The sequence below is a fragment of the Phycodurus eques genome, chromosome 5 (assembly GCF_024500275.1).
Source record: "Phycodurus eques isolate BA_2022a chromosome 5, UOR_Pequ_1.1, whole genome shotgun sequence".
Lineage (NCBI taxonomy): Eukaryota > Metazoa > Chordata > Actinopteri > Syngnathiformes > Syngnathidae > Phycodurus > Phycodurus eques.
Genome location: NC_084529.1, coordinates 9995314 through 10018341, shown reverse-complemented (window position 1 = coordinate 10018341; position 23028 = coordinate 9995314). Strand labels below are relative to the sequence as shown.

The following is a 23028-nucleotide window of genomic DNA, read 5'->3' as shown; positions in this document are numbered from 1 at the left end:
TGCTGCACATGCTGTTTTCTTTTCTTTTCTTTTAAATTACTATATCTAAGTTGAAAAAACAATCTTATTTGTTAAATTACTTGGGACCTCCAATTAAAACATCCTGATGATATATTTCGTACAATTTCATTAATTTCTGAAGATATTATACAGGTAATGAAAAAATTAAAGTGGGGGCCAATAATGGTGAGCATGACTGTATGAAGGAAGCAGAATAGTGGTGAGGTGTGCTGTAGGTGTGACAGAGACATTTAAGGTGGAGGTGGGGCTGCAGGGAACAGCCCTGAGCCCTTCCTGTTTGCAGTGGTGATGGATAGGCAGATAGATGAGGTTAGACTGGAATCCCCATGGACCATGATGTTCGCAGATGACATTGTGATTTCCAGTGAAAGAAGGGAGCAGGTGGAAGAACATTTAGAAAGGTGGAGGCATGCACTGGAAAGGAGAGGAATGAAGATTAAGCCAAAGTAAAATAGAATATATCTGCATGAATGAAAAAGGTAGAGGGGGAAGAGTGAGGCTACAAGGAGACGAGATAGTGAGGGTGGAGAACTTTAAATACTTGGGGTCAACAGTCCAGAGCAATGGTGAGTGTGGTAAGGAAGTCAAGATGTTGGTCAAGCACGTTGGTCAAGCACGTTGGAAGGGGTGGGAAGGTGTCAGGTGTGTGTTGTGACAGAAGAGTTTCTGCTTGGATGAAGGGCAAAATTTCTAAGACAGTGGTTAGGCCAGCCATGATGTACGGATTAAAGATAGTGGCTCTGAAGAGACAACAGGAAGCAGAGCTGGAGGTGGCGGAAATGAAGATGTTGACGTTCTCTCTAGGAGTGACCAGGTTGGACAGGATTAAAAATGACCTCATCAGAGGGACTGCCAAGGTCAAATGTTTTGGAGACAAAGTTAGAGAGAGCAGACTTCGATGGTTTGGACACATCTTGAGGAGAGAGAGGGAGTATATTGGTAGAAGGGTGATGAGGATGGAGCTGCCAGGCAAGAGAGGTAGAGGAAGACCAAAGCAAACATTGATAGATGTAGTAAGGGAAGACATGAGGGCAGCTGTTAGAGAGGAGGATGCAGGAGATAGGCTTACATAGAAAAGGATCATGCGCTCTGGCGAAAGGAGGAGGAGAAAAAGGAGAAGAAGAAGAAGGAGAAGAACAAGAAGGAGGAGAAGAAAAAGAAGAAGAAGATCATCAGCCCATAGTTTTTGCGAGTTAACCCATCATACTGTACACAGGAAGTCCGTTAATCTGTTTTCCGGGTTTGGTCACATGATGTGCCGCAAAAAGTGGATTGAATTCCAAACTACCACATGCTCACATTATAGAAGAACTGTTCGCATAAAACAAATAAACTTTTTTATTGTAATTTTAAAGTTTTTGAACAAAAAAAACAGTATTATTAAAGGAATTTACTAATCTCAACATTAGTATGCAAAGATGTGTTCTGTCTTGTATCCCAGTTTATCCAGATTTGGCAAACATGCATGATGAATCATTGGAGGAGGACCGCACAGAACAACAAGCACGTCTGAGGACGGAGCAGGGAGGTGAGCCTTGATCATGGTAGAAGTCAAAAACCCGGAACTGTACTTCCAACCTAGAGAAGAGACAATGGAGAAAAAGAGAGAGCAGGTAGGATTGCAGAATTGTGAACCTATCTGTCCATTTTATGCTTGTTTCTACAAATAAGAATGTGCCCTATGACCAAGGGCCTCGTGCGAATTGTGTTGTCCATATGTGTCCTATTACACTGATTATTCAATAAATACAATAGAGCTGATTGTCAACGCTCTGCGAATGGCTGGCAGCCAGTTCAGGGTGGACCCTGCATCTCACCCAAAGGCAGCTCGGATAGGCTCCAGGTCACCAGTAACTCTAGTGAGGATAAGTGGTACAGAAAACGCATGGATGGATGGATGGATAAATAAATGTCAACGCTCAGTTTCAGATTCAGGTTTTGCCTGTGAAGAAGACATTTATACCAATTAGGGGTGCAACCAAAATGAAAACAACATAGTTGTTCAAAAGGTGAAGCTAAAGGGTAATGGAAAATCAATCAGTTAATGGTCAAACATTGGCCATAACTAATACAACCATTTGAAATGTCCTAAAGAAGAAAGAAACCACTAGTGCACTAAGTAACAGAAATGAAATCAAAGTAGAACAAGTAAAACAGCAGCAGTTGATGACAGAAACATTGTGAGAGCTATAAAGAACGCCCCAGAAAAACTGTGACATTAGCAACAACCTCCAGAGGGCAGGAGTGCAGGTATCACAATCAACGGTTTGACTTAATGAGCAAAAGTAGACATCAGGGGGTGCAAAGCATTCATTAAGCAAAGCCAAGCAAAGCAAATGTATTTATATAGTCCATGCCACAAGATGCCGCAAGATGGCGCCTACCAGTGTGGCCGCCTCGGTAACCCGCTCTCTAGTATTGTCTTTGTTTTTGTGTTTTTCGTCCGTCTTTGGAGACCTTACACGACTCACTTACACAAGGGGAGACCTGCTAACCATCAAGGAGGCTACTCCGGACTTTCTGTCACCAACTTTCGAAAATCCGCTCAGTTTTTTCCCCGAGTTACTCACCGGAGCGGCGTCCGCGGTTCTCGGCGCATGGATGCGGAAGCGGCGCCACAGAGGAAAACGAGCCGGCATTCAGGTGAAACTCCGCAAGAGAGGACACAGATTTGCGTTCCTGTCGATCCACCTCGCGAATGTACGCTCCCTACCCAACAAAATGGACGAGCTTCATCTTCTGTTAAAGACCAGTAAAGACTTCGGACGTTCCGCGGCCATGTGCTTCACGGAAACCTGGCTTTGCGACGCTGTACCCGATGGCGCCGTCACGCTTCCCGGCTTCAACATTCATCGAGCGGACCGCGACATGGAATCATCGGGAAAAACGAAGGGCGGCGGGATATGCCTCCATATAAACGAAAAATGGTGTACGGACGTCACGGTGCTCAGCACACACTGCAGCCCGCATTTGGAGTCGCTGTTTCTGAAATGTAAACCATTTTACTCGCCACGTGAGTTTGCATCGTTTATACTGGCTGGAGTCTATATTACACCGCAAGCTAACACGAGCGCCGCATTGCTAACGCTCGCCGAACAAGTCAACGAAATTGAAAAAAAACACCCTGACTCACCCCTCATCATTCTCGGGGACTTTAACAAAGCTAAACTCAACCACGAACTCCCTAAATACAAGCAGCACATCGACTGTCCTACCAGGGAAAATAATACTTTAGACCACTGCTACACGACGGTAAAAAACGCATACCGTGCTATACCTCGTGCAGCCCTGGGCTCGTCTGATCACTGCTTAATTCACTTAATACCGACGTACAAGCAATAACTTAAATGTGCGAAGCCTACAGTGAAAACAGTCAAAAAGTGGACCAATGAAGCAAAGATGGAACTTCAAAGCTGTTTAGACTGCACAGACTGGAGTGTCTTTGAAAATTCAGCTGGCAGCCTGGATGAATATACGGACACTGTCACATCCTATATCAGTTTCTGTGAAGAGGTTTGTGTACCAACAAAATCATTTCGGACATTCAACAACAACAAGCCGTGGTTCACTGCTAAACTTAAGCAGCTTCGCCAAGCTAAGGAAGATGCATATCAGAGCGGGGACAGGGCCCTGTATAATCGAGCTAGAAACCAGCTTACTAAAGAAATTAACATTGCAAAGAGGATCTATGCAGCAAAGTTGGAAAAACAGTTTAGCGCGAACGACTCGAAATCAGTCTGGCGTGCATTCCAATCGCTGACTAATTACAAGCGACGATCCCCCCAAGCTGAGAACAATAGCACACTAGCCAACGACTTGAATACCTTCTATTGCAGATTTGAAAAGGACAGTTTCACTCCACACACCCACCCGGCCGCACCCGCGACCACAACCACACCTCTGACTTCTGCGTTAACCATCCATGAACAGGATGTGAGACGCATCTTCAAACAACAGAAGATTAACAAAGCAACAGGACCGGACCATGTGTCCCCATCCTGCCTCAAAGTCTGCGCGGACCAGCTCGCTCCAGTCTTCACTCAGATCTTTAACAGATCTTTGGAAATGTGCGAAGTTCCATCCTGCTTCAAACGCTCCACCATCATTCCAGTCCCCAAGAAACCTGCAATCTCTGGTCTGAATGACTACAGGCCTGTCGCTTTGACATCTGTGGTCATGAAGTCCTTTGAACGTCTCGTGCTGGACCACCTCAAGAGTGTCACAGGTCCCCTGCTGGACCCCCTGCAGTTTGCCTACCAAGCGAACAGGTCTGCGGATGATGCAGTCAACATGGGACTGCACTTCATCCTAGAACACCTCGACAGTGCAGGGACCTACGCGAGGATCCTGTTCGTGGACTTCAGCTCAGCGTTCAACACCATCATCCCTGAACTCCTTTCAACCAAGCTTCTCCAGCTCAGCGTCTCACCTGCCATCTGCCAGTGGATTTACAGCTTTCTGACGGGCAGGACACAGCAGGTCAGGCTGGGGGAGGCCACCTCATCCACACGCAGCATCAGCACTGGGGCGCCCCAAGGTTGTGTCCTCTCTCCGCTGCTCTTCTCTCTCTACACGAACGACTGCACCTCAGCGAACCCGACTGTCAAGCTCCTGAAGTTTGCAGATGACACCACTGTCATCGGCCTCATCAACGACGGTGACGAGTCTGCATATCGACAGGAAGCGGAGCGGCTGGAGCTGTGGTGCGGGCGACACAACCTGGAGCTGAACACGCTCAAGACGGTAGAGATGATCGTGGACTTCAGGAGGCATCCTTCGCCACAGCTGCCCCTCACGTTGTCCAGCTGCCTTGTGTCAACCGTCGAGACCTTCAAGTTCCTGGGAATTACAATCTCTCAGGACCTGAAGTGGGCGAACAACATCAACTCCGTCCTCAAAAAGGCCCAGCAGAGGATGTACTTCCTGCGGCTTCTGAGAAAGCACGGCCTGCCACCGGAGCTGCTGAGACAGTTCTACACAGCGGTCATCGAATCGGTCCTGTGTTCTTCCATCACAGTCTGGTTTGGTGCTGCTACAAAAAAGGACAAACTCCGACTGCAACGGACAATCAAAACTGCTGAAAGGATTGTCGGTACCCCCCTACCCACCATTGAGGACTTGCACGCTGCCAGAACTAAGACAAGGGCGTGCAAAAACCTCTCGGACCGTCTGCACCCCGGTCACCGGCTCTTCCAGCTCCTTCCCTCAGGTAGGCGCTACCGATCAACGCAAACTAGAACTAGTAGACATTCCAACAGCTTCTTCCCTCTTGCGATCAACTTCTTAAACACCTAACCTATAATTCCATTACAACAAGCTGGCAATTTTTTGACTTGAGTTCGTTGTCACATTTCTGTGGGGCCAATTATGTATTACTCGTGCACTCACTGTAGTTGTCTCGCCATGCTGCACTATTTGCATATACTGGCCACTCATGCCAGAGTAGCATCTGCTCCATTTGCACACTGATTGAGGAGTATCTGTAACATTTGCACAACCAACATTGTCCCAGATGACCGCACTACTCGTCACTTTAAACCGCATACACTCCTTGAAGTCTCAGCGCCCTTTGCACAATGGTCATTGCACCGGACTATTGCAATATTAGTCGTTCGAACTGCTCTAAGTGCTAGAGGACTCTGCATCTTTTTGCACAATTGTTTTTTGTCAATGTCTTTATGTCCCCAAAGTGTTCTGTAAATTGACTGTTTGTTGTACTAGAGCGGCTCCAACTACCGGAGACAAATTCCTTGTGTGTTTTGGACATACTTGGCAAATAAAGATGATTCTGATTCTGATTCTGATTTCATACACAAGGTAACAAACATGATAAAAGCATTAAAAACAAAGAAAAATCAGTTCATAAACATTTAAAACAAAGACAAAAATTCAAAAAAAATACAATTAAAACAGCATACAGTAAAAGTAATATTAATAAATGCTTGAGAAAAAAAGAAGAGTTTTCAACCTGGATTTAAAAAACACTCACACTTGGGCCTGACGTCACTTCTTTTGGCAACTTATTACATTTGTGTGCAGCATAATAGCTAAATGCTGCTTCACCATGTTTGCTGTGCTCCACTAATTGACCTGAGTCTGCCACCGGAGCTGCTGAGACAGTTCTACACAGCGGTCATCGAATCGGTCCTGTGTTCTTCCATCACAGTCTGGTTTGGTGCTGCTACAAAAAAGGACAAACTCCGACTGCAACGGACAATCAAAACTGCTGAAAGGATTGTCGGTACCCCCCTACCCACCATTGAGGACTTGCACGCTGCCAGAACTAAGACAAGGGCGTGCAAAATCCTCTCGGACCGTCTGCACCCCGGTCACCGGCTCTTCCAGCTCCTTCCCTCAGGTAGGCGCTACCGATCAACGCAAACTAGAACTAGTAGACATTCCAACAGCTTCTTCCCTCTTGCGATCAACTTCTTAAACACCTAACCTATAATTCCATTACAACAAGCTGGCAATTTTTTGACTTGAGTTCGTTGTCACATTTCTGTGGGGCCAATTATTTATTACTCGTGCACTCACTGTAGTTGTCTCGCCATGCTGCACTATTTGCATATACTGGCCACTCATGCCAGAGTAGCATCTGCTTCATTTGCACACTGATTGAGGAGTATCTGTAACATTTGCACAACCAACATTGTCCCAGATGACCGCACTACTCGTCACTTTAAACCGCATACACTCCTTGAAGTCTCAGCGCCCTTTGCACAATGGTCATTGCACCGGACTATTGCAATATTAGTCGTTCGAACTGCTCTAAGTGCTAGAGGACTCTGCATCTTTTTGCACAATTGTTTTTTGTCAATGTCTTTATGTCCCCAAAGTGTTCTGTAAATTGACTGTTTGTTGTACTAGAGCGGCTCCAACTACCGGAGACAAATTCCTTGTGTGTTTTGGACATACTTGGCAAATAAAGATGATTCTGATTCTGATTTCATACACAAGGTAACAAACATGATAAAAGCATTAAAAACAAAGAAAAATCAGTTCATAAACATTTAAAACAAAGACAAAAATTCAAAAAAAATACAATTAAAACAGCATACAGTAAAAGTAATATTAATAAATGCTTGAGAAAAAAAGAAGAGTTTTCAACCTGGATTTAAAAACACTCACACTTGGGCCTGACGTCACTTCTTTTGGCAACTTATTACATTTGTGTGCAGCATAATAGCTAAATGCTGCTTCACCATGTATGCTGTGCTCCACTAATTGACCTGAGTCTGTAGCTCTCAGAGCCCTACTGGGTTTATATTCTATTAGCATTTCTTTCATGTATTCAGGACCTAAACCATTTAGTGGTTTATAGACCAGTAGCAGAACTTTAAAATTATTCAAAAGCAGACTTGGAGCCAGTGTAGAGACTTTAGAATTGGAGGAGTATGTTCTGACCTCTTTGTTCTGGTTCGAGCCCAAGCTGCACCATTCTGAATGAGCTGCAGCTGTTTAATGCTCTTTTGGGGGAGTCCAGTTAGAAGACCATTACAATAGTCAAGTCTACTTGGGATAAAAGTATGGATGAGCTTCTCCATTAGCAAGAAGAACAGAGAGGCCAGGTTGGAATTTGGGAAAAACTAAAGCGACTAAACTTTTATGGACTGATGAGGCAAAGTGCATTTACTAAAGTGATGAAACGCTTGCAAGATTGAAGAAAGAAAGGATCTATTCATCCCCCCAAACATAAAATCTCTTCGGTGGAGGAAATATCATGACTTGGGCTTGGCTTTTTCTGGGACTGGTTCATTAATCTTTATTGATGCAACATGATGTCAGGAGAAAAATTAACTCAGAAATCTACAGAAGCATTTTGTCTGCAAATTTATAGAAAGATGCAACCAACCGTTTGGGAGATCATTCATCTTGCATCCATAAATTGACCGAAAACACAAGAAGTAAAAAGTTTTAGACTGATCAGGTCACTCTCTATACTTAAACCCTATAGAGCAGGGATGTCAAACTAATTTTTATCGAAGGCCACATTGTTGGTTTCCCTCAGAGAGTCGTTATGACCGTGAATCCATATAAATGTTTCATCGCCTGATCATTGTATTATATATAAAATTATATATCTAAAATGGTATATCTAAAATATATCTAAAATGATACTAAAATGTTTGGTCAACTATTGCTCAAGTTACTGTGAATGGGGATTTGGTAAAAAAAAAAAAAAAATGCTTGCAATATTGCAACATTATTATTTATTACATATTTACAATGTGAAATTTTGGTACAGATTTTAGCAAAAAACCTTTAAGAAACCTCACTTTCCAATCCTTAAAGAGGGTACTGGCCACTAAGCTGGTGGCCTGGGCTTTTAGCTCAGCGGTCAGTGTTCTCGTCTCCCAATGTAAAACACAGTGGAGGCGTGGGATGAGGGACGTTACACCTGAATGGACAGGATTAGAACCGACCCGACTGTTTTTCCATCTTAAAACTAAGCTAGAGAGAGTATCTCCCCAAAAACAGTGGTGAAAGCCTGGCTTGGAAATCCCCCATGACAAGAATGAAAACGTTTGGTGAAGTCAGTGGGTCAGGCACGATGCAGTTATTCTAACCAATAGTCTGCTTTTGATGTCAAACCCAAATATCTTAAGTCTAAAGCAAAAAAAAGGAATTGACCTCACTGTTCCAATACTTTAGGAGAGGATGTACCAGCACAAATACAATAGTTCCCTTAGCAATGGAATGTTACCTACTGTTCCAATCTTACTTGGACTAATCTTGGCTTTAAAATAGAAAACAGCTGTTGAGGGAACCATACATTAGTCAGTTTTAAATGCATAAAAAAGTAAGTTAACCTAAAGGACTATGGTTGGTGATTAATAAAAATAAGAAGAAACAGGAGTCAACCAGTATCACAGAATGGATTGTAGTCGACTTCGGAGTTTCCACTGTATTATTTAATTCTGGCAGCAAACATATTCAGTCACAGTAAGCCAGTGTTGTTGAGAAAGTCACATTGACCCTAAGGGTTGAAGAAATGCTTGCTTACCCTCAGTAGGTTTGTCCAGTGTAAACCAGAGCTTCAGCTTGTCAGGATATCTTTTCTCCATCTCAGTTCCTCCCTGAGTAGAATATCTTTCTCTGTCTGGAGCACAACAAATAGAGAGACACATTAAAAAACTGCAATTGCTCTAAACCAGGGGTGCCCAAACGTTTTGGCTCAGGGGCCACATTGCCGTAAAAAAATTGTCATGCGGGCCAGCATTAATTTTACATGCTACCGACGAGGGGAATGCTTTTTTGTATTTTTATTTTACTGTTTTACTATGCTGTCTGCTGCTAGGTAGATCTTATAACTGCCTGACCTGGATAAATGAAGGTTAAAATAAAAACTAATGAAATGAAAAATAAAGTATTTTTATGAAATTTGACTCAAACTCAAACTTTATTCATCAGAATCAACAAACAACATGTTTGCATTAATGTGAAGGGTGATACTGAGATCTCGACTGCAGTAAATGGGGCAGGTCTGGCTCAAAAGCGGTGGTTTTAATGCGCAAGATGTCACGCAGGTGGGAGTCACTTCGTCTTGTCCTCGCGCGGTTCTTATTCATGTTCATGACTGAGAATGTCTTCTCACACAAGTATGTCGAGCCAAACAAGCTCAACATTTTCTTAGCAAATGTACGAATCTCTTGGAACCTGTCTTTATCCAGCGGCTGGTAAAAGTTGACAAGAGGGAGTTGTTGGTACCGGCTGCGACACTCTGTGTCACACTGCAGCTCAATGAGCTCCAGCTGCAGGTGGGCTGGAACGTCACTGAGATCCACGGAAACAGTTTGGCACATAGAACTTTTTGGTGAATAATACAATGGAGTTTTGTAGCTTTACCTCCTTCTTCGCTTACTTTGTTACACACTAGGGTTGATAATCCACTGTGCTCGCCAACCATGGCAGGTGCGCCATCCGTAATAATCCCCGTGATTTTATTCCACTTTAATTTTATGTCATGTAAGGCGGAACAAACAGAAGCAAATAAATCTTTCCCTCTTGTTTGGTCCTTAAGGCTCTGGAGGTCAAGTAGCTCTTCACGCACGTTCATTTCACTGTCCACTCCTCTAAAAAAAATCAGTAACTGAGCGCTGTCGGATCCATCCGTGCTTTCGTCACAGGCTCACAAAAAAAATTCAAACTCCACTCCTTTTGCGTCCAACTGTCTCTTAATATCAGAAGAAACTTCTTCGATCCTTCGTGACACAGTGCTACGAGCCAGGAAAACATTGGCGAACTGTTGCTTTTTCTCAGGACAAATGTTCTCCACCATTTTCATCACACAGTCTTTAATAAATTCACCCTCAGTAAAAGGTTTGCAGTGCTTGGCAATCAGCGTTGCCACCTCATAGCTTGCATTTTCATTCGACTCACTGGCTCTTGTGAAAAAGTGTTGCTGTGCCGTTAAACCAGCTTCCAGTTGCTTCAATTTTTCAATGCGTTCGTTCCCAGTTAACTTGTCGTAATTAGCATGTTCCGTCTGGTCGTGCCTCTTTATATTGAACTCCTTGAACACAGCCACAGTCTCTTGGCAAATTAGGCAGACGCAGTTGTTTCTAAACTCAGTGAAAAAATATTCAGAATATCCTGGAAACGTCGGCCCTCGCTATCAACTTTCCTTTTCTTACTTCCAGTTGCCATTTTAGAAATGGCCAAAAAACAGATAATGCACAAAACGGCCCCGCGAGAGTTCAGCCACAAGTTTACTGCCATCCTGTGGTGAAATATAAAATTGCGCGTGTATTTTGGACTGCCGGGCCACATATTATTGGTTTTATGACAGAGGCTTCGGGCCAGTGGAAATATGAACACGGGCCGGATTTGGCCCGGGGGCCGGACTTTGGGCATGTCTGCTCTAAACTGTATAAGCTATATAAAGAACAATACAATACATATCTGACCTGGTTGGCAAAAATGAGATGGCACATCGTGTTGTCACTGGGGTCGATTGTGATTGTCCGAATTAACTGCAGCATTGATGTGATACCTGTAACGATAAAACACTTCATTTATATTATGACCACTGACAATGTAAAACAGAAAAACAAAAAAATCCCTAAACCTGGTCTTTACCACTTTTTAAAATTTCATTTTTGAACAATATTGCTATGACAAAACCATACAAGTAAAACTTAATAAGATAGGGGCCATTCCACTAAATCGCTGCCTTTTGCTTGGTGTAACTCTCTCAAAATAAACATACAGTATATTTCTGTCTTTTTTTTAAATTCTAAATCTGATAATACTAGATTGAAATACTGAAAAGTATCCCGTCATTGTTGAAATATCAAATTTAGAGACAAATAAACGAGATAACTTTCTTTTGGCTTTCTCATGACCTGCATACGATATGAATGGTGCAATTTCCTGTGGACCATGTAACATGGAATATTCATTATTTTTCGCCCAGGGTAATGTGTTAGGATGACAGGACAGTGAAAACCCAGGGACAAGACAAAAGTTGGAATTCAAATTTTTTTTTCAAAAGAAAACAAAGTATAGTTGAGATAATGAATAACACAAATACGGAAAATACATTTTTTGAACGATTGAAATTAATATATTTCTTGTTTTACGAAGCAAGGACAGGCAGCAAATGCTATTCTTCCAGTGTTCAAGGTAGCTTAAATCATTTTTTAAAATTGTCCATCCATCCTTTTTCTGTACCGCTTGTCCTCACTAGGGTGGCGGGTGTGCTGGAACCTATCCCAGCTGACTCTGGGCGAGAGGCGGGGTACACCCTGAACTGGTTGCCAGTCAATCCCAGGGCACACCTTGAACTGGTTGCCAGTCAATCCCAGGGTACATGCAAACAAACAACCATTCACACTCACATTCATACCTATGGGCAATTTAGAGTCTTCAATTAATCTACCATGCATGTTTTTGGGATGAGTGAGGAAACTGGAGTACCTGGGGAAATCCACGCAGGCACGGGGAGAACATGCAAACTTCACACAGACGGGCTGGATTTGAATCCGGGTCTGCGGAACTGTTAGGCAGATGTGCTAACCAGCCGGCCACCATGCCGCCCCTTTTAAATTGTATTTTTAAAATATGCAATCCTTTCAATGTTCATGACATTGAATTGAGCTCTTCCCGCTCCTTCCCTCAGGTAGGCGCTACCGATCAATGCAAACTCGAACTAGTAGACATTCCAACAGCTTCTTCCCTCTTGCAATCAACTTCTTAAACAGCTAACCTATAATTCCATTACAACAAGCTGGCAATTTTTTGACTTGAGTTCGTTGTTACATTTCTGTGGGGCCAATTATGTATTACTCATGCACTCACTGTGGTTGTCTCGCCATGCTGCACTATTTGCATATACTGGCCACTCATGCCAGATTAGCATCTGCTCCATTTGCACACTGATTGAGGAGTATCTGTAACATTTGCACAACCAACATTGTCCCAGATTATCGCACTACTCTTCACTTTAAACCGCATACACTCCTTGAAGTCTCAGCGCCCTTTGCACAATGGTCATTGCACCGGACTATTGCAATATTAGTAATTCGCACTGCTCTAAGTGCTAGAGGACTCTGCATGTTTTTGCGCAATTGTTTTTTGTCAATGTCTTTATGTCTCCAAAGTGTTCTGTAAATTGACTGTCTGTTGTACTAGAGCGGCTCCAACTACCGGAGACAAATTCATTGTGTGTTTTGGACATACTTGGCAAATAAAGATGATTCTGATGATTCTGATTCTGATTAAAAAATATATATATATTTTACAGTTAATTGTATCGTGCATCTATTTATTTTATCTCCTGCGGACATGAATGGGACTAATTCAGTGATATGACCCATAGACAGTAATACAACCTAAACGAACCTGTTCCTCCAGCGATCATGCCAATGTGTTTGGACTTCAAACTCCTTGGTTCTGACTTCTTGTCCGGTCGGATGGAAAACTGACCTGATCAGAGAAAAGCCTCCATTTCATCAAACCTTGTAGAACAGTGACATCTGCTGTTGCAATCATGCACATACAGTATGCTGCAAGTTCGTCGTATAAAAACACACATACCCTTGCCCCTATACATTAGCAGTCCATTAGGTCCTCTGAAGTCAATTACGTCTCCACCAGCCATATTGTCCAGATACTGCGACATTTTCCCTCCCTCTGGGAATGATGTGTGAGTGTTCTTATAGTACACCTGGCAATGTAAATGTTATTTTTCTAAATCAATTACTTCATAAAATTGTGGAATCCACTGAGTGCCCACATGTTCGGTGGGCGCATTTAATGTTCTTTCTATACTGTGTAGGTTCTACTCCAGATACTCTGGTTGGCTTCCTCTCGAAACCGTGTTAAATCCATCTGTCACGTGCGGCAATGCCGTAAGGGCAGATCCCAAAAAATAGACTCCAGGTAAGAGGTCCGAACAATTTTAATTAAATGGCAGAGCATGTGATGGCGAAACATACAAAACTAAAGGAACTCACAACCAGAGAGAATCAAAAACAGATAACGCAGGGAGACACGACAAACGGTCCGTGTGGTATAAGCGTATTGAGCCTAAATTTGGACAGCGGTCAGAACGGCGGCAAACACGGGGCAAAAACGAGTGAATATTCCGACACCCACGCACTGTCACGGTGCCCCCTAAAAAGGCTGATGATTACAATGCATGACAGGTGCGTCACCGATGTCTACGCCCACCTTCGGTCACCCAGACACTGCAACACAAAGAAAAACAACTTGAAACACAGGGCCATGACACCATCAATGTCCTCACCAAAAATATTCGACTTTAACTTAAGCGTCACCATTTATAGTTTCCAAACGATGTTACAGCTGCTTGTCTGATTGTCATTAAAGCATTGATTTCACTTATAGGAAGAGTCATCATCCCACTATGCTCTCAATACATATGGGATCTCAAAAAAAGTGAGTACTCCCCTCACATGTTCTAAGTATTATACCTGCATAATTTCATGCGAGAAAATTGAAGAAATGACACTTGCTTCAAGGTTTGAAGGAAGCTTAGCTACGGATGGCCTTGTTTGGGGTTTCTTTTGGGCTACATAACTCCTTAATATGGCCTTTATTAAAAGTCATTGATATTGAAAATGTTAAACAACATTTTGAGTACCTGTTATATTGAGAAAAACTAATGCTTGATTGTTATATTGACTTGCATGTACAGTAATGTTTAACTTTGGTCCAGTTAGACGAGGTCATGAGCAACCATTGTGGTATTACTGGTACGAAACATGTTTGGCTCAAGGGTAACTGCCATCTGCCTCAAGGGTGACTGCTGCCTGTCTCTATGGTAATGGAAATCCTTGTTTGTACAGGAGATGTCGAGGAAGTCACTTGTCAAGATATATAAACAGTGCTTTGAGTAAACAAATAGAGTTCCCACTTTCACAGCCATTGTGTCATGTGTGATTATTTTCCACAACATAACAACACAAGACAATTTAGTTTGGTAACCTAAAAATCCATCCTTCCATTTTCAAAACCGCTTGTCCTCGCTCTAACCAGTCGCCCACCGTGCCACACATAATGTATATCATAATCTTGAATTTAAAAATGTTTCATCAATAATATAACAAAAATTATTTTAGCTGATTGAATGAGAGAAGGCGGCATGGTGGCAAGCTGGTTATCACATCTGCCTCACAGTTCTGAGGACCGGGGTTCAGATCCCGGCCCCGCCTGTGTGGAGTTTGCATGTTCTCCCCGTGCCTGCGTGGGTTTTCTCCGGGCACTCTGGTTTCCTCCCACTTCCCAAAAACATGCATGGTAAGTTGATTGACCCTAAATTGCCCTTTGGTGTGAACGTGTTCGCGAATGGTTGTTTGTTTCTATGTGCACTCCGATTGGCTGGCAACCAGTTCAGGGTGTACCCCGCCTCTCGCCCGAAGATGGCTGGGATAGGCTCCAGCACGCCCGCAACCCTTGTGAGGATAAAGCGGTACGGAAAATGGGTGGATGGATGAATGAGAGAAAATACGTGGTTCTCCTGTCTCATAGTAAGGCATGCTGGGACCCTTTTGAGCACCCACTCGAGTAATGAAATATTGTTTCTTGCTCTGTAAAGGACTACATACAGTACTTACTGTACATATCAGTGTTATGGGTCATCAAGCTCTTGTTCATGGAGGATTTAATGGATTTATTCCTCCACCTTTTTTATGAAAAGTAGCCAATGACTGTTAATTTGGCACTGTATACAGTAAATGTGTTGAATCGACTGGTCATGATAATAATTAATAACAGTTTTTAATGCACACGAAAAGATACCACTTCATTTCGGAGTGTGTGTTCTCATGCAATACAATATATAACTAGTGCTACTGCAAGTGTTAGATACCTTGACAACAAGGTCAACATATCCTTGTTGGTCATCACTGGAGACCGGCGTGCAGGCTCTGACGACGAGGCTGCCATTCACCTTGGCTGAGAGATACACGTGCTGACCTGGTGCACAGAACCAAACCAGAGGATGGAGTGCACCAATGCACTAATGTAGTTGAAAATGACATGGACAGAAGGGTGTTTCGGTACCTACTGGCCGTCCAAGGATATGATCTGAAGAGGGAAGGCCAAAGCGAAATTTCTTTGTGTCATGACTAATTTCCTGCAGAAACAAAGCCAACAAAGTGAGACCGATTAATAACAGTGAAATAATGTGTTTTTATTCAGTGTACCTTTTTATCGATAAGCTTTAGAGGATATTTAACCATAGGGCCTTGCAGGGTGACAGGCAGTTTCTTCTTGTTTTCAAAACCCCGCATTAAGAAGTACAGTACACTTACAACCACTACACACACAGCTACCACCACAGACAGGAGCTGCAACATAAATATTTTATTATGCAGTTTCAATTAAATGTGTAAGTAGCTTTGGCATGGACCTTACTGCATTGAAATCATAATCTGACATACATTATTGATCATTTTCACTATTACAAATGTGATTTCTCAAGCCTTGATTACACGACACACACAAAAAAGGATCATTCTCACCATACTAGGATCTATACTTGTAACAAGTTGTACAGAGTTGAAGTTCTTCTGTTCATGCAGCTTGAAAGACCAAAGTCCACTCAGTTGTGGTGCTTCGACTCCCAACACGCATATGCACGCACACTAGTGGAGTTGCCTATGCTTTAACTGGAATCTTAGTTGTTAAAAGCACCAATAGGAAGACAGATTTCAGCATGACACTACATAGTATGACATCACACTTCCCCAGAGAGAGGGAGGGGATTATTAAATACAGAGACTGCAAAGACTGATTGGCAGTTTAAATATTTTAATGTACTGTAGAAAATGGGTGCATAAGCAGTGATTACAAAATACATGAGTGTCAAATATGACATTTTCACGGCAACTGGTTAGCACATCTGCCTCACAGTTCTGAGGACAGGGTTCAAATCCCCTGCCCTGCCAGTGTGGAGTTTGCATGTTCTACCCATGCCTGGTGGGTTCTCCGGGCACTCCGGTTTCTTCCCACATCCCAAAAACATGCACGGTAGGTTGATTGAAGACTCTAAATTGCCCATAGGTGTGAATCTGAGTGTGAATGGTTGTTTGTTTCTATGTGCCCTGCAATTAGCTGGCGACCGGTTTAGGGTGTACCCCACCTCCCGCCCGAAGATAGGGGGGCGAGTCGGATTCGTTTCTGGTGAGGCTTGGACTACGCCAAGGCTGCCCTTTGTCATCGATACTGTTCATAACTGTTATGGACAATTTCTAGGTGCAGCCGAGGCGTAGGGGGGTTCCGGTTTGGTGGCCTCAGTATTGCATCTCTGCTTTTTGCTGATGATGTGGTCCTGCTGGCTTCATCAAACCGTGATCTCCCACTCTCACTGGAGCATTTGGCAGCCAAGTATGAAGCAGTTGGGATGAAAATCCGCACCTCCAAATCTGAGACCATGGTCCTCAGTCAGAAAAGGAGATCCCGAGTATCAAGTATCTTGGGTCTTGTTCACGAGTGAGGGAAGAATAGAGTATTTGATTAGGATGCTTCCTGGATCTGATTAGGATGTTCCAGGTATGTCCCAACGAGAGGAGACCCCAGGGACGACCCAGGACACGCTGGAGAGACTACGTCTCCCGGCTGGCCTTGGAACGCCTAGGGATCCCCCGGAAGAGCTGGATGAAGTGGCTGGGGAGAGGGAAGTCTGGGCTTCCCTGCTAAAGCTACTGACCCTGTGACCCGACCTCGGATAAGCGGAAGAAAATTGATGGATGGATAGATGGAAACCAGATTTTTAATTTCCAAATACCTGTGACAAACTGAAGCAACATTTTCTCAAGAAATCTGAAGTCTTTTTTTGTATTAAAAAAATATAAATCTAAAGATTTTCCTACTGTACTATTTTGTTTTGTATTAAAACAAAGGGAAAACGTATTGTTATTTATTATTATATTAAGTATGGTATGATTTTAGTGGTTTGGCCCCTTTGACATCAAATTAGGCTGTATGTGGCCCCTGAACTACAATGAGTTTGACACCTCTGCTATATACAATGATGCTAATGTTTAATGCAGTGCCACATGACGAATCGAAGGTCACAGGTATTCAATGTTGATTTTTGGCCTTTCCATAGATGATGAAATCATTAAATTTCTTGCAATTGTACATTGAGAAATATTCTTAATCTGTTGGACTATTTGTTCACAAAGTGGTGAATCTGATCCCAACTACATCTTGCTTGTGAACAACTGAGCATTTCAGGGATGCTCCTTTTATCCTCAATCATGACACCTGTTTTCAATTAACCTGTTCACCTGTGGAATGTTCCAAACAGGTGTTTTTTGAACATTCTTAAACTTTCCCAGTCTTTTGTCCCCCTGTCCCAGCTTTTTTGCAACCATGTTGCAGTTTTCTCCATACTACTCTCTCCCTGATGAGTCAATGCTGTCATTCTCATCATCAAAGCTCCTCTACATACTTCCCAGAACAGATGTCTGCTGCTGAACATCCCCACAGCTTCATTGGCGTCAGTTCTCTTACAGAATGTAAAAAATGTATGTCACTGCATATGAGCATAATTTTCTTTTCAATAAATGCATTCACAGCATAGTGGCCAACTGGTTAGTACATCTGCCTGTGTGGGTTTTCTCCTGGTACTCCAGTTTCATCCCACATCCCCAAAACATGCATGGTCGGTGAATTGAAAACTCCAAATTGCCCGTCGGTGTGAATGTGAGTGTGAATGGTTGTTTGTCTATATGTGCCCTGCGATTGGCTGGCGACCAGTCCAGGGTGTACCCTGCCTCGTGCCCAGAGTGAGCTGGGATAGGCTCTAGCATGCCTGCCACCCTAGTGAGCATAAGCGATACGGAAGATGAATGAATAACTACATTCATACTATTTGACAACAATAATAGCAACATAATATGAGCTGCATCTCATGCTGTCTTCAATCTCATACAGCCCTCTATTATGTAGCTACTGTATATAACGTTTATACAGTTTGTCGTACTGGAATGATTGCTATGGAGATTGGTGAGCTGTATGTATGTTCATGACCTACATTCTGAAAAGACCATCTTATTTCTTAGCAGTGCAAATGTGCCTTTGAGCAAGGCAAACAACTAAAACTGCATTGGTACACAACACAATTGCACAGGCACCGCTTTGTCACATCTCTCCTTGTATAAATACTATGCCCTGCAGTAGTACGATGCATCCACAAATGTGTGTGCATGTGTGTTCTACACTCCATGTGAGTCATGCATGTAGAAAGAATAAAGGGAATTTACCCAAACTTTACAGTTTACTCACCATTAATGGCCACCAGGGGGCAGACTTTTCTCACAGCATCTATTGATGCGTCATGTAAAGGGAGTAGTGTTCAGTACAGTACATCCATCCATTTTCTGAGCCGCTTCTCCTCACTTGGGTCGCGGGCGTGCTGGAGCCTATCCCAGCTGTCATCGGGCAGGAGGCGGGGTACACCCTGAACTGGTTGCCAGCCAAACGCAGGGCACATATAAACAAACAACCATTTGCACTCACAGTCATGCCTACGGGCAATTTAGAGTCTCCAATTCATGCATGTTTTTGGGATGTGGGAGGAAACCGGAGTGCCCGGAGAAAACCCACACGGGTCCTCAGAACTGTGAGGCTGACGCACGCTCTAACCAGTCGGCCACCGTGCCGCCTGCCCAGTACAGTACAGACATATGTAATTATACAGCAGTTATTAATTGGAGTTTCTTTTTTTTACTTATTTATAGGCCAAAAATAGTCAATTACAACCGTTTATTTGAAGGGAACAAATACAAACGCACAAATTTGTAGCCCTCATGTCTCAAGTTGTGTTGCTTTCACAGCCAGTCTCCTGAGGGATTCAGTGTGTGTTTGTCTGTGGGACATACTGTTCATATGTATGCATTCTTACATTTCTTGCACACACCTTCATATGCATGTGGTACTTTTGCATTATAGTATAATTATTATGTATGGTGCCACCACAATATCATATTAAAATTCAACTTAAAAAACAAAAATCAAACACACTGGACACAAACAATATGAATTGAAAGACACACAAATACTACTGAATAGCACGTTTCATTTCTTGTGATCTTGTCTCAGCTTGTATTCTGAGCCAAATTTGTTAACAAATTTGTCACAGTTCTGAGGACCGGGGTTCAATCCCCGGCCCCGCCTGTGTGGAGTTTGCATGTTCTCCCCGTGCGTGTGTGGGTTTTCTCCGGGCACTCTGGTTTCCTCCCACATCCCAAAAACATGCATGGTAGGTTAATTGACAACTCTAAATTGCCCATAGGTGTGACTGTGAGTGCGAATGGTTGTTTGTTTGTTTGTATGTATATGTTTGTATGTGCTCTGCGATTGGCTGGCAGCCAGTTCAGGGTGTAGCCCGCCTCCTGCCTGATGATAGCTGGGATAGGCTCCAGCACACCCTAGTGAGGTGAAGCGGCTCAGAAAATGGATGGATGAATTAAATCACCATTTAAAAACTACATTTTATGTTTACTTGGGTTATCTTTTGTCTGATATTTACATTTGTTTGGTGACCTTAAATGAAAAGAATTTGAGAAGGGGGCAATTCTTTTTCACAGCACTGTAAATAGAAGGGTCTAGTCTTCAAAATGGTTTGTGCTTGCAATAATAAGTGGTTTCCAGGTTTCAAGACTAATCAGGTGGTAGTCCATATCCTTCCCACATTCTAAAATCATACATGTAAGGTAAACTGAAGACTCTAAATTGCCCATAGGTATGCATGTGTGTGTGGATGGTTGTGTGTCCTGTGATTGACTGGCTACTGGACCCAGACTCTCAGAAAGTCAGCTGGTGTAAGCTCCAGCTCAGCCATGACCCTGAACAGGACAGGCGGTGGAAAACTGATGAATGGATTGATCAATATGTTTTATTTAACTTCTTATATATTGGATGCAAAGCTTTAACAACATATTTGTTAAAACTATTACCACCATCTTTTGTTGGAAAAACCAAGGGGTATCAAGTGTCTTGGTGGTCATAAATGGTTGACTAAGTCTACAGGTATAGCAGTGTTGGAATCTGGATGAAGGCAGTGACTAACAAGGCATGTCTCTCTCTTTCAATCACAGGAGTAATACATAGGAGCTGTCAGGCAATCTATGAAAGCAAATTGTGTTCCCTACTACAAACACAAACAAAGGCAAATGTCACATCTACCTGGCAGGTGTCTTTCATTTAGTGCTCTTTTGAGAGTCTGGAGAACATATTTACATTTGGCTGGATGAACCAAATCCAACAGAACAACCCCGGTGGACGAGAGGGTAGGGGGGACGGGTCCTGACTGTTGTTTTGTCCCTATGCACCAAACAGCAGTTCAGAGTACCCCCTCTTTTTGGAGTCCTTGAAGGGGGGTGCTGGAGAGCGCTCCTGCTGGGGACTCCATCGTTCTGCTGGGAGGGCGTGATTGGGAGGAACGGCCCTCCCGATCAGACCTGAGCGGTGTTCTGTTATTGAACTTCTGTGCTCATCACGGATTGTCCATAACGAACACCATGTTCAAGCATAAGGGTGTCCACACGTGCACTTGCCACCAGGACACCCTAGGTCGCAGTTTGATGATCAACTTTGTGGTCGTGTCATCGGACTTGCGGCCGCATGTCTTGGACACTCGGGTGAAGAGAGGGGCGGAGCTGTCAATTGATCACCACTTGGTGGTGAGTTGGCTCCGATGGTGGGGGAAGATGCCGGTCCGACGTGGCAGGCCCAAACGTATTGTGAGGGTCTGCTGGGAACGTCTGGCAGAATCCCCTGTCAGAAGGAGTTTCAACTCCCACCTCCGACAGAACTTTGCTCATGTTCCGGGGGAGGTGGGGGACATCGAGTCCGAGTGGACCATGTTCCGCGCCTCCATTGCTGAGGCGGCCGACCGGAGCTGTGGCCGTAAGGTGGTTGGTGCCTGTCGTGGCGGCAATCCCCGAACCCGTTTGTGGACACCAACGGTGAGGGATGTCGTCAAGCTGAAGAATGAGTCCTATCGGGCGTTTTTTTGGCCTGTGGGACTCCTGAGGCAGGTGATGGGTACCGGCTGGCCAAGCGGAATGCAGCTTTGGTGGTCGCTGAAGCAAAAACTCGGGCGTTGGTGGAGTTCGGTGAGGCCATGGAGAAAGACTTCGGACGGCTTCGAGGAAATTCTAGTCCACCATCCGGCGTCTCAGGAGGGGGAAGCAGTGAACCATCAACACTGTGTATAGTGGGGATGGGGCGCTGCTGACCTCGACTCGGGACGTTGTGAGCGTTGTGTGGGGAGAATACTTCGAAGACCTCCTCAATTCCACTGACACGCCTTTCCATGAGGGAGCAGAGTCTGGGTTCTCTGAGGCGGGCTCTCACCGAGGTGGTTAAAAAGCTCCTCGTTGGCAAGGCCCCGCGAGTGGATGAGATTCGCCCGGAGTTCCTAAAGGCTCTGGATATTGTAGGGCTGTCCTAGTTGACACGCCTCTGCAACTTCGCGTGGACATCGGGGACAGTGCCTCTGGATTGGCAGGCTGGGGTGGGTGTGTTCCAACTGCAGGGGGATCACAGTCCTCAGCCTCCCTGGTAAGGTCTATTCAGGGGTGCTGGAGAGGAGGCTCCGTCGGGAAGGAGCAGTTTGGTTCTCGTCCTGGCCGTGGAACAGCTCTACACCCTCGGCAGGGTCCTCGAGGGTGCATGGGAGTTCGCCCAACCAGTCTTCATGTGTTTTGTGGACTTGGAGAAGGCGTTCGACCGTGTCCCTCGGGGGTGCTCCGGGAGTATGGGGTACCGAACCCTGATATGGGCTGTTCGGTCCCTGTACGACCGGAGTCAGAGTTTGGTCCGCATATCCGGCAGTAAGTCGGACCCGTTTCCGGTGAGGGTTGGACGTCGCCAAGGCTGCCCCTTGTCACTGATTCTGTTCATACCTTTTATGGACAGAATTTCAAGGCGCAGCGAGGCGTAGAGGGGGTCCGGTTTGGTGGCCTCAGTATTGCATCTCTGCTTTTTGCAGATGATGTGGTTCTGTTGGCTTCATCAAGCCGTGACCTCCAACTCTCACTGGAGCAGTTCGCAGCTGAGTGTGAAGTGGCTGGGATGAGAATCAGCACCTCCAAATCTGAGACCATGGTCCTCAGTCGGAAAAGGGTGGCGTGCCCTCTGCAGGTCGGGGATGAGATCCTGCCCCAAGTGGAGGAGTTCAAGTATCTTGGGGTCTTGTTCACGAGTTAGGGACGAATGGAACGGGAGATCGACAGGCGTATTGGTGCAGCGTCTGCAGTGATGCGGACTTTGTATTGATCCGTTGTGGTAAAGAAGGAGCTAAGCCGAAAGGCGAAGCTCTTGATGTCCCGGCCGATCTACGTTCCTAGCCTCACCTATGGTCACAAGCTGTGGGTTGTGACCGAAAGAACAAGGTCCTGGATACTAGGGGCCAAAATTAGTTTCCTCCGCAGGGTGTCTGGGCTCTCCCTTAGAGATAGGGTGAGAAGCTCGGTCATCCGGGAGGATATCAGAGTAGAGCCGCTGCTCCTCCACATCGAGAGG

General features: G+C 44.4%; 1 protein-coding gene across 1 annotated transcript; it reads right to left on the bottom strand.

Moving 5' to 3' along the window:
- Positions 1-1426: 1426 nt before the first annotated feature.
- On the bottom strand, positions 1427-16022 carry LOC133402753 (NADH-cytochrome b5 reductase 2). The gene is given in 10 exon segments (XM_061676849.1): positions 1427-1599; positions 9029-9094; positions 9097-9124; positions 10932-11017; positions 12868-12951; positions 13063-13192; positions 15359-15465; positions 15553-15625; positions 15696-15839; positions 16014-16022. Coding segments are annotated over 10 exon segments (894 nt in total). The 5' UTR covers positions 16017-16022.
- Positions 16023-23028: the final 7006 nt, after the last annotated feature.